Genomic DNA, 17,647 nt, shown 5'->3' with positions numbered 1-17,647 from the left:
CCACTTCAGTACACGTGATTTGGTGTTGGTGAACAAACGATTGTATTGTCAAAATGGAAGTTGCGAGTATTATATTTTTTTCCAGAGCTGTTATTCGGACTGCGATTTTCATATTGTCCTGGAGCAAGCTGGGCTGTGGTTATAATAGCGTATGCCCTGCTTGAAAGAAATTAGGGGGGTGTCTACCATCCCTTCATGCTTGTAAAGAATAATCCGAGAGACACGGATGGGTTCTCAACGATCGTTCCACGGATATTCGTCCAAAAGTAACCACGCCCCGATTCCTGAGAGTTATGCTTCCTTTGTTCTTGGATTGGTCAAATCGTGTAAACGTGTGGGGAAAAGACGTGCAAAAACTCTCATGACAACCAAAAGACATGTTTCAGAATGAAAAAGAAAATATTTCTCAGAAAAAAAAAGAATTCTGTAAACCTAAAAAGGAGGACAAAAGGGCGGATTTTCCGAAGTGTGAGGCTGTGATGATAGTGGAGCGAAGAGGTACAAGCTGCAGGAATTGTGACTAGGAAGAAAAAAATGCATAGGAGTGGAGGAAGATGCACATACTAAAAGCGGAAAAGGGACGAGACAAAATGGCCGGAGGTATTCTGAAATTTAAGAGTGGGGTGATGATGATGACACCTCCGAAGAAGAGGGGGAAAGAAAGGAAGAAACGGACCAATCAGCAGATAGAGGTGAAAACAAACAGGATTGTTCAAGTCGTGCACCCCTCGTTGAGTGGCATCTTTCTCTTTTTTGTCTCGCTCCTCGAATCTGTGCGGTGTAGAACAAAACAATACAACTGTTTTTTCGTCGTTAGTCTCTAGTACGTGCTCCCGTATCTCGTGGTCGCCTCACTATGTGTTCGGCCTAACAGGACGGTTGGAATGACGTCAAGTAATCCTAGCCCTGAAGGTTTGGGTTCGGGAATGGATGTCTACTAACACTAATTCAACAATTAAGAAAGTTACAGTATGCGGGTGCGTGAAAGAGTTCTTCACCCCCAAAGGGCAAAAAGTGACAAAAATATAGCTTCTGACCGTGATGCTACTACTACATAATGACCTATATTTTAATGTTAGGTTTTTGTTACAACATGATAAATAAAATAAATGACCAAAAAATTCCGCCTCACTTTATTACCTTAAATTTTGTTTTCGCGCGACCTTGGATTCGATGCGCATACACACAAGTGGCGTAACTTATTTCTGTTTGGTGGCGTAATCTGCTGACTCGATGCTTGTCGATTGAATTTCATCACTTCCTGGCATCCCCTGTCAATAGATCACAGCCAAACATACCCGCATAATGTCAGACATGACAGAAGAACTTCGAATTATGTTGGCAAAATTACTTCAATAGTTACAAGCTCGACCGCGGAAAAAGAGTGACGCGTGTTCACGTGGTTCATCCATCGTCATGGGGCAATTTTCGCTACCGTTTCATCCCAGGGCCGTCTTGAGAGCATCATGGGCCTTCGGGTCAAGTGATTTTTCTGAGGGTCACACCTGGTTAATTCCTAAAAACTTCAACCAGATCTAATTTTTGTGGGGATCCCTCTTCTCTTGGGCCCCCCCCCCCGGCCCATGCGTTAAGACGGCACTGGTTCATCCTTCAAAGGGAACGACTGTGTCGGTATTCTAGAAAGTATGGATTTCTTATCTTTGGCATCACTTTTGGTGATGTCCCGTACTTGGAATCGCCGATTCCTTTAACTATCTCGACGGAACATGATTAGCCGAGCACGAGGGGAGCAGGGCTTATCGAGAAGGCGCCATCTATCAGTGCGTGGTAGTCTCAGAGAAGAAATTTTCTTTTCTAATCCCTGGGGTCGAACCCGACGCTAGGTATATTTGCATCTTGCTACTCGAGTCTTCAACAATGATGTTGCCATTTATTCATCAAATTAAAATTTGTGAATTAGAATGATCTGGCATTAAAGAGCTTTTTTTTCCTTCGCCAATCTCTGGGATCGAACCTGACGCCAGCCGTACGTGTTCGGAAATGAGCATCTTGCCACTCGAGCCCTAAACAATAATGCCGCCATTAATACAAGAGTAATACTGTAGGACCCAGACAATTGCCCGGGCTCTGTCCCGTAGGGGATAAGAAAGAAAAATAATGGAATTGATGTTTGAAAATCAATTTTTTTTACGATGTTGTTGGTCTGGAGCATAGTTTCCAGAATATATAGGTCTGGAGTTCGTCTCGTTGCGATAGTTTTCCCACGGAGTAGCCAAGGAGGTTGAGGAGACCACGAAAAGTTAATTTTATAGCCGTTCACGACACTGATAGTCGACGTTGCCTAGTCACTAGGACGACCGAACTCCAGAGGCGGAATATTGGTTTTTCCGCCTGTGGGCTACACAAATTTTACCGCACTTCTACCATTCTAGTCTAGTATATAAAGTTTCTTGACCGTTCATTCCCCACATTTGTCGCCCTAAGACATAGCCAACTCAGTACTCGCCCGCTGTAAATGCGTAAATGCACCTCTGTCCGTAAGTCACTCTTTTGGTCAATCACGTGCTTGTACACTTTTTTTGTTTATCTTTTGGTCGTTTACTGACCGGTTACAGAGCCTCCTAGATACTACGGTCTATCTAGGAGGCTTTGCCTGTTGCCCTGCTCTCCAAGTCACTCTTTTGGTTATCTGCATTCTTGAGTACGCTCTAGGTCAGTTTTTTCCCGTCATTCACATTCTATCACACTTTCTTTTGGTCACTCTATTGGTCATTCACTTACCTGGTCACTCACTCCCCAGGTCATACTTTTGATCATTCTCATGCTTATACATTATGTAGGTTACTCTTTTCGGCCAATCCTAAGCTTGCACACTCTTTACGTCAATCGCATGCTTGCATCCTAATTGGGTCCCTCACCACATGCTTGCACACGCTATAGGCAACTCCTTTTGTCACTCACCGATCTGGTCCCTCGTTCTCTACTAAGTTTCTCACTGATACCGTCCCTTGCTCTCTAGGTCACTTTTTTGATCACTCGCATACTTGCACAGTGTTCTATCTAGGCATTGGCCACACACTGACGTAGTTCCTCGCTCTCTATGCAGAGGCGCATTTATGGTTTTATTACCTGCAAAGCTATACAAATTTTATCACCCTCCTCTTGTTTTATGTGGTGTGCTTAACCACTCATTCCTCCAGATTCATCACCCCTCGAAACCTGCCGCCGTTCTCGTGATGCGAACATTTTGTCACACTTCTATTATTTCTAAATGAGTTTCGACATTATTATGAAATGACACACAAACACGCACGCACGCATGCGAAAACATTACTCTCTCGCGTGAATACAAATACATACTTCGTTTAGATCCCTCGGGAATTCAATAAATCAAACGACTTCGTGTTTCCGAAAACACACGATTTTCTCTCTCTTCTATTCCATTCAGAGGAAAAGCAAGCGCCATTCATGGGAACATCGATTTGGCGCTGCCTAAAAATAGGGTTACCAAATGTCCGTATTTAGAAATCCCGCCTGTGTCCGCGCATGCGAAATGCCCGTAATTTTCTAAAACAGTAAACACAAATGGGAGTTAACACAAAAAAAGGAAGTAAGATTTTTCTGTCCCCAACCCATGCATTTTTGATCGCGAATTCGTGATTGCCTGTTAAGCGTATAATTTTAGCTTTGATTTTCGTAATGACTAGGTTTGAAAATCGCTCCTCTTGAAGCACCAGGCTGATTCATCCACCATCTTTGAGCGGAAAGTATGGCGTCGATATTATCGCTATGGCCAATCGATGTTCCCTATCCTGCTTTTTTTTAACGATTAGATGTCACTTGGAGAGGCAAAACCAGTTTTTTTTTCTTTTATACAAATACAAATACAACGCCACAACAGGCAAATTGCCCAACGAGGTGGCTGACTTAAGAACATCATGGATCCCCGAGCCATTTTTTTTTTTGGAGGCCCTACCTACTACTGCTACACCACACATGCACCCCGCGGAACCCCCAACGAATCGGTACATGCGGGAATGTGCGTGTACGTGTAGTGCAACCTGACTATAAAGTTTGTTTCTGTGTAATGCTTGTTATGTGTAGTGCTGTCATCTGCCCCCAGTTTTTCTAACTATGAGTGAAGTGTTATGATTGAATGATTTATCGTTGTAGGACTGTTGCTCTCTGTGGCGAGACTTTTTAAAGGGGAGATCGGCTCGCATTTGCGCCTTGAAGTCGGGAACCACAGAAAACCAACTTCAGCCGACCACCACTGCGGGGTTCGAACCCGGATCCTCGCATCACGAGTCCGGCACTATAACCACTCGACCACCACAGCGGCAATATGGAGCTTAATATGGAGGGCGATCAGTCCGTTCCTCATTCCAGGTTCTTAGGGTCCGCTTCGCAACTGGGGGGGGGGGGAGCAGGTGGGTTTGGTGCCTCGAGAGCTGGAGCAGAGGGGGTGGGACGGATTTCGCCCTTTAACCTCTCCTTGAACATTTCAAAGAGGGCAGGCCCAGATCCTGTAGCGGGGCCCCTAGGCTGAGATCTTCCCAGGGCTAGAACCCTGTCAGCCCCCCCCCCCTATGTGGGGGCCATGTGACCAAGCATCTAGTTGTTGCCCTGATTGGGGTGAGCATATTTTATTCAGGAAGACAACAGTCAAAACTATTATTGTTTGTTCCTAAAATAGCCACCATATAGGTCTTACTACGGTGCCCATGTCCCCCATATCCTGGAGCGGCCCCCCCCCCCCGCTCCAGGCTGGTATCTTTGGGAGGCCATGACGGTTCCCATATGACTCGTATTTTCTGTGACATTTTCGTATTTTCAATGAAACCTACTTGAATTTTTATTCTTTACTGAAATCGGATTGAAATTATTTTTGCCTTCTAAGTTATACATATTATGATAACTATGACTATATGAATATTCATCTCACATGTTTATATCATGTTTTGAATTTTTTTTCATGAAATGCGTTTTAATCTGCTGCAATTTGCATTAGTGCTCAATTTTCCGTCATCGGAAACTTTCAAGGATTTTAACGATTAATTGCCAACTCACCTTTGTCATAATTTTTGGCTAAAACTAGCAATTTCCCAAAGGATTATGGTCAGCCTAGTTCCAGTCGGAGTAAACTCGTAGGCCAGAGCTCTTCGACCGTTCAGACTTTACGGGCCAGAAAAAAAATTCTATTAAGCTCGAGGGCCAATAAGTCATACTGCATCTAGATTCATTCAGTGGTTCCCGTCTTATAACGGGTGGGGCCCGGGACTGCGAGTAAAACCGAGACCCTAAATTATTAGGGAACTTTATATTTTGAAATTATTTATCGATTAGATATCAATTTTCATCAATCTGAAAAATAATTTCATCAAATAATTAATTTTCATTTCAGTCCCGAAATCATTTTCATTGGATATAAATTTTCACGAATTCTGTATTTTTTCATCAAATATAAATTATAATTTATTCTGAAAAAATTTCTTTCAATAATTCTGAAAAAAAAACTTTCCTTAATTCTGAAAAAAAAACTTTCCTTAATTCTGAAAAAAAAACTTTCCTTAATTCTGAATTTTTATGAATTGTGTGAAATAATTTTTTTCACTTAATACTGAAAAAAAAAATTTCATTAAAAATATCAATTTTAATGAAACTTGAAAATACCGTATTTCTTTCAATAATTCTAAAATTATCTTTTCATTAGAAATAGAAAAAAAAAACAAAAATTCCATGAAACCTGAAAATAATTCTTCCGATAATTCAGGAAATATTGTTCAGTAATTACGAGAATTATTATTATTAATTTATATTGCGAAATACTGTATTTTTTTACCACGAATTCTGAAATTATTTCTTTCAATAACTATGAAATCATTGCTCTCATTAATTCTGAAATCATTGCTCTCATTAATTCTGAAATCATTGCTCTCATTAATTCTGAAATCATTGCTCTCATTAATTCTGAAATCATTGCTCTCATTAATTCTGAAATTATTTCTCATTAATTATAAAATAATTGTTCCTTAATTGCAAAATTCCTTCCAAAAGAAAAATCTGGAAATTACTTTTCTCACCGATTCTGGAAATACATTTTTTCATTGGAGTTTTTTTCCAGCATTTTTATAAATTCTGTAACCATACAAGTCTTTTCATTGACGAGCCACTCCAAAAAAAAAAAGGCTTCGAGGGCCACATTTGCCCCGCGGGAACCTCTACATTATTTTAAAGCCGAACTTGTCGAATGTTTCCGATAGTAAAATAGTGATTACACATGTTTGCATTTCTCTTATCAACCATCGTTTTACGCTCCTATTTGTGAATACCACGCCCCTCCATTTTTTTTTTTCTGCACAACCGTCGCGTTCGTAAAATATAGGGACAACTGCAGATTTTTGTTTTAAAACGATTGCTAAACAGCGCCGAATTTTTGTTTTAATGCCGCTATGTTATGTTCTCTTTTGCAGATACCTTAGCAAGTGAAAGCGATGGAATGGTTTTCCAGATCCCGGCCAAAGCAAACACTTCATCCAGTCCACCGCGAGGCGCCATCAAGCGGACAGCGTTCAAGTTGACCCTAATCTCGGTAACCATCTTGACCACCATCTTTCTGTACGCCCTGTGCATCGACACTTCGTTCTTCAGTGACGCCGGACGCAAACTGTACCTCTCCCCTCTGGAGACGAACGACTTCAAGAGCTCGAAACCCAACAAGAAATCGATCTTCGAGTATTTGGGCCCGGTTGCCCGGCTGTTCCCGTGGACTACGAACCCTAAGCCCAGGATATTGGTCTGGAACTCGTTCTTCTCGCAGAGAGACTATATACCTCGCCCGGGTAGGATCGGGTGCCCCGTGGATTGCGAGGTCACCACCAATCGCAGTCTCTTGGACTGGAGCGACGCCGTCGTCCTGCATTGGCGTAACATAGATCTCGAAGACCTGCCTGCTAAAGACGGCAAACGGCGATGGGTCCTGTTCAATCTGGAGGCTCCACCGCATACTTCAGTGCATGTCTTGAAGGCTATCGAAGGATCGGTGAGATGGACTGCTACTTACAGGAGCGACTCAGACGTATTCACACCTTATGGGAGAGTTGTTCCTAGAACGAATCGTTACACCAAGCGAAGTAAGTTATTAAATGGGCCCATGAGGCCAACGTTTCCCCAATTATATTTTTACCGGCACAATGGAAACCCGGGGCCCTCCCCACTCCATATCTGGGAGACGAGCCCATACGAATCAAATTTAAGCTGTAAGGAACAAGAAAATATCATTGAGTTCCAGGGCTGGATAAATCTCTAAAAATTTACATGCCCGGTCGGTCATGTAACTTAAAATAATAGATACCTGAATCTCAACAATTAATATTTAGCCGAAAAATATTATCATTGGATGTACTTAAGCCTTTCAGACCCTGCATGAACAAATGTGGGGGTTGCTTTTTCTCACTGTAGGGAATTTTTTTTTAAACTCAGGGTTATGAGAAGAGCTCGGATTATATGCACTAAAAAAGTGGCAAATATGCTCTAAAAAAGTGGCAAATATGCTCTAAAAAAGTGGCAAATATGCTCTAAAAATATGCAAATATGCACTAAAAATATGCAACTTCCTGAATAACTTCCTTCTAAAATAGAACTTCCTGTTATAGTTCTTAAAATAAAATGATTGTTGGTTTTAAACCGATGCTCAGCATGAAAATGCACAATATATGATATGAGACTATAATTTTTTTAAAATTTTTATGGGGTATATCCCACTGTCTACGTTTTTTGGTTTTAACAAAAGTGATTTTGCAAAAAAATTTGAAAATATAGTAACTAGTATTTTTTTTAACGCATGGGTATTCAGCAAAAAAAAAAAAATAAAATAAATTTTATTCCCGCATATTTAGGGTGACCATATGTCCCGTATTTCCCCGGGATAGTCCCGGTATTTTGTGCTTTTTTGGCCGTCCCGACATTTTGGCAAATGTCCCGGTTTTTTCCGTATTTTACACGAAGCCCACTTGAATTTTTATTCTTTATTGAAGTGAAACATTGAAATTATTTTTCAATTCATAAATTATATTATGATAATTACAACTATAAATAAGAATATTAATCTCCCACATTTGTCTTGGTAAACGCTTTTTCTCGTGGAATTCATTTTATGATAAAGAATTTATTCATGAAGCATTATGCTTCATTTCTGGCCATATTGTTTTTCTCGTAATTTCGGCAATATTTGGCAACTTTGTTCAGTTTTGGCGACATTTTTGGAGATAATTGGCAATAATTGGCGATGTCCCGTATTTTCCCGTATTTGGAATACCAATTTCCCGTATTTCTCTCGAGGAAATATGGTCAGCCTAGGTTTCCCTGTCTTCTAAGGGGCCATTCAAGTATTACGTAAGCAGATTTTCAGCCATTTTTGACCGCCCCCCCCCCCCCCGTCAGCAGCTTAGAATATTTCATATCTTCAAAAAGGGGTGGTTGATGAATGACGTAAGCAACCTTCAAACCCCCCCCTCCCCCCTTGCCATCAAAAGTCAGCTAATCCAAACCCCCCCCCCCCCTCCCTCGATGCTGACGTAATACTTGAATGACCTTAACTTCCAAATAAGGAAGTTGTTACCCGGTCTCTCGCGAGGCCAAAAAAAAAAAATTCCATGTTTCTAAGTGCAATAAACACTGGGGTATTTAAAAATTCTAAAATTCAGAGAAAAAGAGCGAAAAGACAGCAGGAACTAACGGAAACTGGTACTTTCTCTAATATTTATGCTGTTCTTCTCCCCCGCCCCCTTCTCTCTGATTTTTGAATTACAATATCTCAGTGAATATTGCACTTGGAAAACGTGGAAATTTTGTTGGCCTCAGGGGAAACAGAGCAACAGCCTTCCAATTAGCAGTTAGAGAACAGGGACACCGTATGAAAATTTTGTAACTTTTTTGTTAATAATTTTCTCTTTTTTTTTTTTTTTTTCATTTGAATGGCATTTAAAGATGGGCGACATTATTCGAAACATTTTTTTCTAAGGGGCCGTTCAAGTATTGCGTCATCATCGATGGGGGGGGGGGTTTCCGATTTGCTGACTTTTGATGGGGGAGGGTTTGGATAATGCTTACGTCATCAACCACACTTTATGAAAATATGAGTAAGGATTAAGAGGGGCAGAGCTGATGACGAAACTTTGCTGACGGGGGGGGGGGGGGGGAGTGTCAAAAATGGCTAAAAATTTTGCTTACGCAATACTTGAACGGCCCCTAATTGAAAGTAGTTCTTAAAACCAACGGTTCAGGAAATAGCTATTGGGTAACGACAGGGACGGGCTTAACTATTTTGCGGCCCGGTGTGAAAACAGCTGCTTTGCGGCCCTCCGAAATTATTTTCCCCGATTCTTGAGGTGGCTGAAATGGGACTCGGCCCCGCATGGTTCCGATGCCTATGCTATTCTCTGGCATAGGCATCGAACCACAGAGTTAGAATATTATATCTTTAGTCTATGCATCGAACCCATTCTGCTGCAAAATGTGGGCGCCATCGCTACCACATCTGTGCACAGCACATCGCAATGGAAGGGCTAGACGGCGGATTATATTAACTAAATACTATCTCAGCTGGACAGGCATGCATTTTGCAGCAACCTCCCCCCCCCCCCCAAGTAGTTTTAAATAAGTGCGTCGTTAGTGAAAATTCAGCGCTCTTTCTTATCTCCAGCGACCGTGAACAAATAGGGCACATACCCACAAATTTATAGGGCGCAGAATTTGGTTGCTTTTTGTATTGCAAGCAAATCTCTCCCCACGCCTCTGCCTCAAAGAAAACTACAAGAGCCTCCCAAAAACAATATTTGCCCAGGGCACGAACTTATGAGATGCAGGCCGTGGGTTCGGGAGGGGGTTCTATCAAAATCATAGATCTCGAGGGTCCCGTCTTGGACCGAATCTTAAGATATTGCTTTGATAAGAAGTAAAAATGTAATCTACGTATTTTTCTCAATGTAAACAAAGTATTTTTAATTCGTTTTGCGACCCCTAAAATTTAGCGGCTCGGTGCGGCTTCACCCTTTGCACCTGCTTAAGTCCGGCCCTGGATAACGATAAGAGAGTAGGATGGTCCTGAATGGGTTCCGTTCACAATCCCGACAGACGAAATCCCGACAAGTCACAATCCCGACAGACGAAATCCCGACAGGTCAAAATCCCGACAGGGTCGAAATCCCGACAGGGTCGAAATCCCGACAGGTCAAAATCCCGACAGGGTCGAAATCCCGACAAGTCAAAATCCTGACACGGTCGAAATCCCGACACTGTCCAATTTAAAAATTCAATTTCGCCGTATAAGCCGCACTTCGTGATTTCTGTCGGGATTTGAATTTCTCGCGGTGAGGGGCGTGCGGGCGCCGATGAGAATGATAAATTGCGATCAAATAAATTTTTCAAATTTTAATTTCGCCGTATAAGCCGCACTTCGCGATTTCTGTCGGGATTTGAATTTCTCGCGATGAAGGGCGTTGGGGTGACGATGAGAATAATAAATTGCTATCAAATAAATTTTAAAATTTCAATTTCGCCGTATAAGCCGCACTTCGCGATTTCTGTCGGGATTTGAATTTCTCGCGATGAAGGCCGTTGGGGTGACGATGAGAATGATAAATTGCTATCAAATAAATTTTCAAATTTTAATTTCGCCGTATAAGCCGCACTTCGCGATTTCTGTCGGGATTTGAATTTCTTGCGGCAAGGGGCGTTGGGGTGACGATGAGAATGATAAATTGCTATCAAATAAATTTTCAAATTTCAATTTCGCCGTATAAGCCGCACTTCGTGATTTCTGTCGGGATTTGAATTTCTTGCGGCAAGGGGCGTTGGGGTGACGATGAGAATGATAAATTGCGATGAAATAAATTTTTCAAATTTTAATTTCGCCGTATAAGCCGCACTTCGCGATTTCTGTCGGGATTTGAATTTCTTGTGGCAAGGGGCGTTGGGGTGACGATGAGAATGATGAATTGCGATGAAATACATTTTTAAAATTTTAATTTCGCCGTATAAGCCGCACTTCGCGATTTCTGTCGGGATTTGAATTTCTTGCGGCAAGGGGCGTTGGGGTGACGATGAGAATGATAAATTGCGATGAAATAAATTTTTCAAATTTTAATTTTGCCGTATAAACCGCACTTCGCGATTTCTGTCGGGATTTGAATTTCTTGCGGCAAGGGGCGTTGGGGTGACGATGAGAATGATAAATTGCGATGAAATAAATTTTTCAAATTTTAATTTCGCCGTATAAGCCGCACTTCGCGATTTCTGTCGGGATTTGAATTTCTCGTGACGAGGGGCGTTGGGGCGCCGATGAGAATGATAAATTGCGATGAAATAAATTTTTCAAATTTTAATTTTGCCGTATAAGCCGCGGTTCGGGATTTGAATTTCTTGCGGTGAGGGGCGTGGGGGCGCCGATGAGAATGATAAATTGTGATCAAATAAATTTTCAAATTTTAATTTCGCCGTATAAGCCGCACTTCGTGATTCCAGAGGCCTGAGTTAGGTCCGACCGTTCATCGCATACAAGTTCCAAGGAAAAATTGATATTCTTTGCCTTTGTAGTCTAGTGGGCTCACCCAGAAAGCTCGAGAACGTGGGTTTGATTCCTAGCAAGAGCACAGGTGAATTTTTCCTTCCTAACTTCATCTCGCATCAGCCAACCGTTGAAACCTTCGTATAGATAGCGGAAAGTGATATCATCCTCGGAAAATACAGTGTGTGTGGCTCAAAACAAAAAAATCTAAATTTTTCTTTGATTTCCCGTCCTTTAACTTCCAATTTGAAAGTTGTTGCATTGTCTCTCCTGATGCCAACAGAAAAATTGCATGTTTCTCAGTGCAATATTCGCTAAGATATTTGAATTCGAAAACTGGAGAAAAGTTATGAAAAGACAGCAAAAACTAATCGACAACGCTCCTTCCCCAAATTTATGCTGTCCTTTCCACCTTTCCTTCGAATTTTGAATTCAAATATCTCGGCGAACATTGTACTTGTCAACTTAGATTTTTTTTGTTGGTCTCAGGAGATACGGTGCAGTCACTTTATAATTAGAAGTTTTAAAAATTTATATTTTTTTATTTTGTTACACACTGTGTTTTCACTCTCAAAACTGGTACAGGGTAATTTTTGAACGCCTTTTGAGCATTTTTTCAAACTGAAATCATCTCTACCACGGATGGTTGAGAAGACAATGGCCGTACTAACTCTTAAAGGACACCCTGTATGCAACTACACTACCACACAATTTGCATACTCTCTTCAAAGCCTTAAGACCAACTTAGAGATAGAATTTTAAGAAATTTTTTTGGGAGTCCCAACAGTATAAAATAAAACTATTGACAGAATTTTATGTTTATAGCTTCGTAGTGAGAAGGGGGGAATTGGGGATCCGGTCCCTTCGAAATGAGAGAAAATGATTGAAATAAGGTAAAACATGGCCAAATATATTATTTGACCACCTTGTCTCCCCCCCCCCCCGCATGGAATTTCTAGATACGGGCCTGACCTTCAGTGGTTGCGGCTCGGCGATGAATCAGTGAATTAAGCTGTCAAGACATGTAATTTTATACATATGAATAAAAATATTTCTCTACTATTACATTGCTTTCGAAAACCTTGAAAATTTTAAATTAAGATCTTCATGAAACGGTCTAACTTTGTGCAATATCATTTGACATTTTAAGTCTATTTGAAACTTGAGCGAGAAAGAATTTCGAAAAATTCTCAAAGAAAATAATAAGGAACAGCAGTGTTTGTGGAGGATAGAAAAATCGATAAATGCCAGAAAAAGGCAACCCTGAATCCTTTGCTTTTCGCCAAGTTGGAAAAGTAAATGAATTTCCAAATTATTGATCTCCATTGATCATGGTATGCGCCACAAACCACTTGCAGCGACAAACGGAAATCCCGACAGAAATCGCGAAGTGCGGCTTATACGGCGAAATTAAAGTTAGAAAATTTATTTGATAGCAATTCATCATTCTCATCGTCGCCCCAACGCCCTTAATCGCGAGAAAGTCAAATCCCGACAGAAATCACGAAGTGCGGCTTATACGGCGAAATTAAAATTTGAAAATTTTATTTGATCGCAATTCACTATTCTCATCGTCGCCCCAACGCCCCTCGCCGAGAGAAATTCAAATCCCGACAGAAATCACGACGTGCGGCTTATGCGACAAAATTAAAATTTGAAAATTTTATTTGATCGCAATTCATCATTCTCATCGTCGCCCCAACGCCCTTAATCGCGAGAAAGTCAAATCCCGACAGAAATCGCGAAGTGCGGCTTATACGGCGAAATTAAAATTTGAAAATTTATTTGATCACAATTTATCATTCTCATCGGCGCCCCCACGCCCCTCACCGCAAGAAATTCAAATCCCGAACCGCGGCTTATACGGCAAAATTAAAATTTGAAAAATTTATTTCATCGCAATTTATCATTCTCATCGGCGCCCCAACGCCCCTCGTCACGAGAAATTCAAATCCCGACAGAAATCGCGAAGTGCGGCTTATACGGCGAAATTGAAATTTGAAAAATTTATTTCATCGCAATTTATCATTCTCATCGTCACCCCAACGCCCCTTGCCGCAAGAAATTCAAATCCCGACAGAAATCGCGAAGTGCGGCTTATACGGCGAAATTAAAATTTGAAAAATTTATTTCATCGCAATTTATCATTCTCATCGTCACCCCAACGCCCCTTGCCGCAAGAAATTCAAATCCCGACAGAAATCGCGAAGTGCGGCTTATACGGCGAAATTAAAATTTGAAAAATTTATTTCATCGCAATTTATCATTCTCATCGTCACCCCAACGCCCCTTGCCGTAAGAAATTCAAATCCCGACAGAAATCGCGAAGTGCGGCTTATACGGCGAAATTAAAATTTGAAAAATTTATTTCATCGCAATTTATCATTCTCATCGTCACCCCAACGCCCCTTGCCGCAAGAAATTCAAATCCCGACAGAAATCGCGAAGTGCGGCTTATACGGCGAAATTAAAATTTGAAAATTTATTTGATCACAATTTATCATTCTCATCGTCACCCCAACGCCCCTTGCCGTAAGAAATTCAAATCCCGACAGAAATCGCGAAGTGCGGCTTATACGGCGAAATTAAAATTTAAAAAATTTATTTGATCGCAATTTATCATTCTCATCGGCGCCCCAACGCCCCTTGCCGTAAGAAATTCAAATCTCGACAGAAATCGCGAAGTGCGGCGATTATACGGCGAAATTGAATTTTTAAATTCGACCGTGTCGGGATTTTGACCGTGTCGGGAATTTGACCCTGTCGGGATTTCGACTTTTCGGGATTTTGACCTGTCGGGATTTCGACCCTGTCGGGATTCTGACCGTGTCGGGATTTTGACTTGTCGGGATTTCGACCCTGTCGGGATTTTGACCTGTCGGGATTTCGTCTGTCGGGATTATGACCCACACCCACAGTCAAACCTCGTTAATGAATCACTCTCGGGAGAGCAAAAATATGACTTAGTAAGCGGAGTGACTCGTTAAACGGAGTAAGCCATAGCTGTGCTAGTTCCTGCCTGAGGACAATTGGGACTTCCAAAAAGGGACTCGGTAAGCTGAGTGACGTGTTAACCGGGTGACGCACTAACTTATGAGATGCAGGCCGTGGGTTCGGGAGGGGGTTCTATCAAAATCGGGTGTGGGTCATAATCCTATCTGCATCTCATAAGTTAGTGCGTCACCCGGTTAACACGTCACTCAGCTTACCGAGTCCCTTTTTGGAAGTCCCAATTGTCCTCAGGCAGGAACTAGCACAGCTATGGCTTACTCCGTTTAACGAGTCACTCCGCTTACTAAGTCATATTTTTGCTCTCCCGAGAGTGATTCATTAACGAGGTTTGACTGTATATATACGTGGCAGTGATGGTAACTCGTGGGAAAAATTAGCCAAAATTGGTCCACATGGGAAATTTCTTGGCGTTTGTGGGAAATTTTGAGAGGTCATCAAACAAAAGAATTTTTGTTGGAAGAAATATATAAATGCAAAACAACACACACTCACAACAAAGTGCTTTTCTAGTGTAAAATAATTGACTACATGTTTCCACCAGTAGATGGCAGCACAAATTTCGGAATATGTGGGAAAAATTTAGTCAAAAGGGAAATTCAAGATTCATTGAGAGACTGGTTATTTGTGGAGATGGAAGATTACAAGGAAGAAAATTCATCACGCCCCCACGGGGACTCGAATGACTTCGTGGACTTCGGGGGAATCTTGTATTGACAAGTGGAGAGGACATTTCTAATTGCATGTGGCCATCTGGTTGGCCTATGTCCAGGCCCGTCATTTAGGCCCCCCCCCCGCTTTTGAAAATACACTAAAAATGGTATATATATATACACAATGGTACATGTGCTTTGCCCCCCCCCCCCCGGAAAAAGTTGAAATGACGGTCCTGCCTATGTCATTCACGAGCTATTAGTTAATTGTTGACGCCGTCCACGTCCATGTACAGTGCCTTTCAACATATATATACAAACCTCGTTAATGAGTCACTCTTGGGAGAGCTTAGTAAGCGGGGTGACTTGACGGAGTAAGCCATAGCTGTGTCAATTCCTGCCTGAGGACAATTGGGACTTCCAAAAAGTGACCCGGTAAGCGGAGTGACGCATTAACCGGGTGACGCACTAACGAGGTTTGACTGTATACGCTCCAAGGTTGAAACATTCTATCTGCTTCCATAGCTTAGATGGCAGAGCACTCGTACGGCAAGTGAGAGACCGGGGTTCGAGTCCCCGTGGGGGCCGTGATGAATTTTCTTCTTTGTAATCTCCACAAATAACCAGTCTCGCGATGAATCTTGTGGAGATGACATTTCTAATTGCAAAAGGCAAATTTCGCTTGACGAGGTTACCATCACTGATACGTGGCTTCAGCGCTGTTTCTTGAGAACATAAAGTGCTGCTACAACATTCATTCCATTCCTGTGTTTCGTTTTTTATTACTGATGTGGCTGAAATTTTTTTTAATTACACGAATATAAATTTCAAAATCATCCTCAGCACCTAAGCAAGAGTGTTGCTTCCTCCTTAACATGAAGTTGTTTCAAGAATTTGGCGAAAAGTTTCGCGGAAAGACAGGACCGGCAACGGTTGAAGAACATCGATATAGTGTGCGGTGTTTCTTAGTCCTTTTTCACCCATTGCACCCCTCCATTTTGATCTTTTTTTTTTTCTTGTGGCCCCACTGTCTTATCTAGAACCCCCGACCCTTATTCAGGTGCAAAGGCGGATTTATGGATTTGCCTTATCCCACTTCCTGTACTAAAATTGTATACATGTGGAGATAGCTCTGGTTCTCTATGCTCAGTTCTGCTTGATTCTGAAAGTAGTCAAAACTTCTTCCCACCATATTTCACTTGAAAAAAAGCTCGATTTCTTTACAATACGAATCTATTTTACGGCTCCCCCTTATATTATTTTATTTCCACTCGTGGCCTCCATAGAATATCCCAGTACCAAAAGAGGGCCTCCATGATCTGTGGTTGAGAACCACTGATGGACACCCGGGAAGTTATTAGTTCATCCAAATTTTTCCCGGAACGAAAAAAAACAGTAATTTTGAAGACAAATTTATACATGGACTACACTATAAAAATTTTTTTTTTTCCGTCCTTAGAAATTCTCCAGAAGCCGAGCCTGATCTGCTGGATCGTCAGTAACTGCGACAGTCCGAGCCGTCGCAAGTCTTACGTCCACCAGCTGAAGAAGTACGTGCCGATCGAGGTCTACGGACGCTGCGGGAACCTGTCGTGCCCTACCAGCAGCGCCGAGGACTGCTACCAGACCGTATCTCGGCGCTGCAAGTTCTACCTCTCGTTCGAGAACTCCCTGTGCAGGGACTACGTCACCGAGAAGCTGTTCTACGTCCTGAAGACCGACATGGTGCCCATCGTGATGGGGGGAGCGGATTACGCCCACATCCTGCCGCATCACTCGTACATCGATGCGCTGGACTACGACGATCCGAAGGACCTGGCCACGTACCTGCTGGAACTCGACAAGGACTCGGACAGGTACATGGAATACCACTCTTGGAAGTCCCACTACGCGGTCGTGCACGAACCCATGAATCATTTGTCCTGCGGATTGTGCGAAATTCTACACCGAGAGGTCACCCAAGTCACTGGAAAGCAAAGGGACCTGCTCGAGTGGTGGTTCGACAACTCTACCTGCTTCAGCTGGGTGCAATATTTCAACACACATCTGGTCATGTAAATATACAAAAATATGGACATTGAGAATAAACAATAAAGCAACCCATTTTGTACAGCCATCTTGTCATTGGAGTTTCTTTCTCTCTTATGTGTTCCGTTCCAAAACAACTGTTTGCTATTTCCAGAAACGCTAGAAGCCGGAAAAGGCAAGTAGGGCAGAAGTTTAGTAAGAAGTAAAATTCAAGACAAGGGAAGAAAGAGGGGGGGGGGGGGAGGGGGCGGCGGCAAAAAGTCAGAAATGAACAAAAGCAGGGGCGCCGTTTTGCCGCCTGTGGGCTACACGAATTTTGCCGCCCTTCTCCCACTCTGGTCAAATTTTTTGTTTAACTGATTCCTCAAATTCACCTCCCTGTGATATAATCCCGCTTGGTCTTCCCACCCCCCCCCCACTTCTGCAAGTA

General features: G+C 42.2%; 1 protein-coding gene across 1 annotated transcript in view; it reads left to right on the top strand.

Moving 5' to 3' along the window:
- LOC149069007 (lewis-type alpha-(1,3)-fucosyltransferase-like) overlaps positions 1–17,301 on the top strand; it is a 37,042-nt gene extending 19,741 nt beyond the window's left edge. The window contains exons 2-3 of the mRNA XM_089251061.1: positions 6,435–7,094; positions 16,649–17,301. Of these exons, the coding sequence (XP_089107187.1) occupies positions 6,461–7,094; positions 16,649–17,247 (1,233 nt within the window). The 5' untranslated portion in view covers positions 6,435–6,460 and the 3' untranslated portion in view covers positions 17,248–17,301. The remainder of the gene's footprint in view (positions 1–6,434; positions 7,095–16,648) is intronic.
- Positions 17,302–17,647: the final 346 nt, after the last annotated feature.

The sequence above is a fragment of the Pholcus phalangioides genome, unplaced genomic scaffold, assembly GCF_987345545.1.
Source record: "Pholcus phalangioides strain wild (caught in Gottingen) unplaced genomic scaffold, Ppha-v1.0 ptg000024l_1, whole genome shotgun sequence".
Classification (NCBI taxonomy): Eukaryota; Metazoa; Arthropoda; class Arachnida; order Araneae; family Pholcidae; genus Pholcus; species Pholcus phalangioides.
The sequence above is the reverse complement of the archived record's forward strand: the minus strand, read 5'-3'. Positions and strand labels throughout refer to the sequence as shown.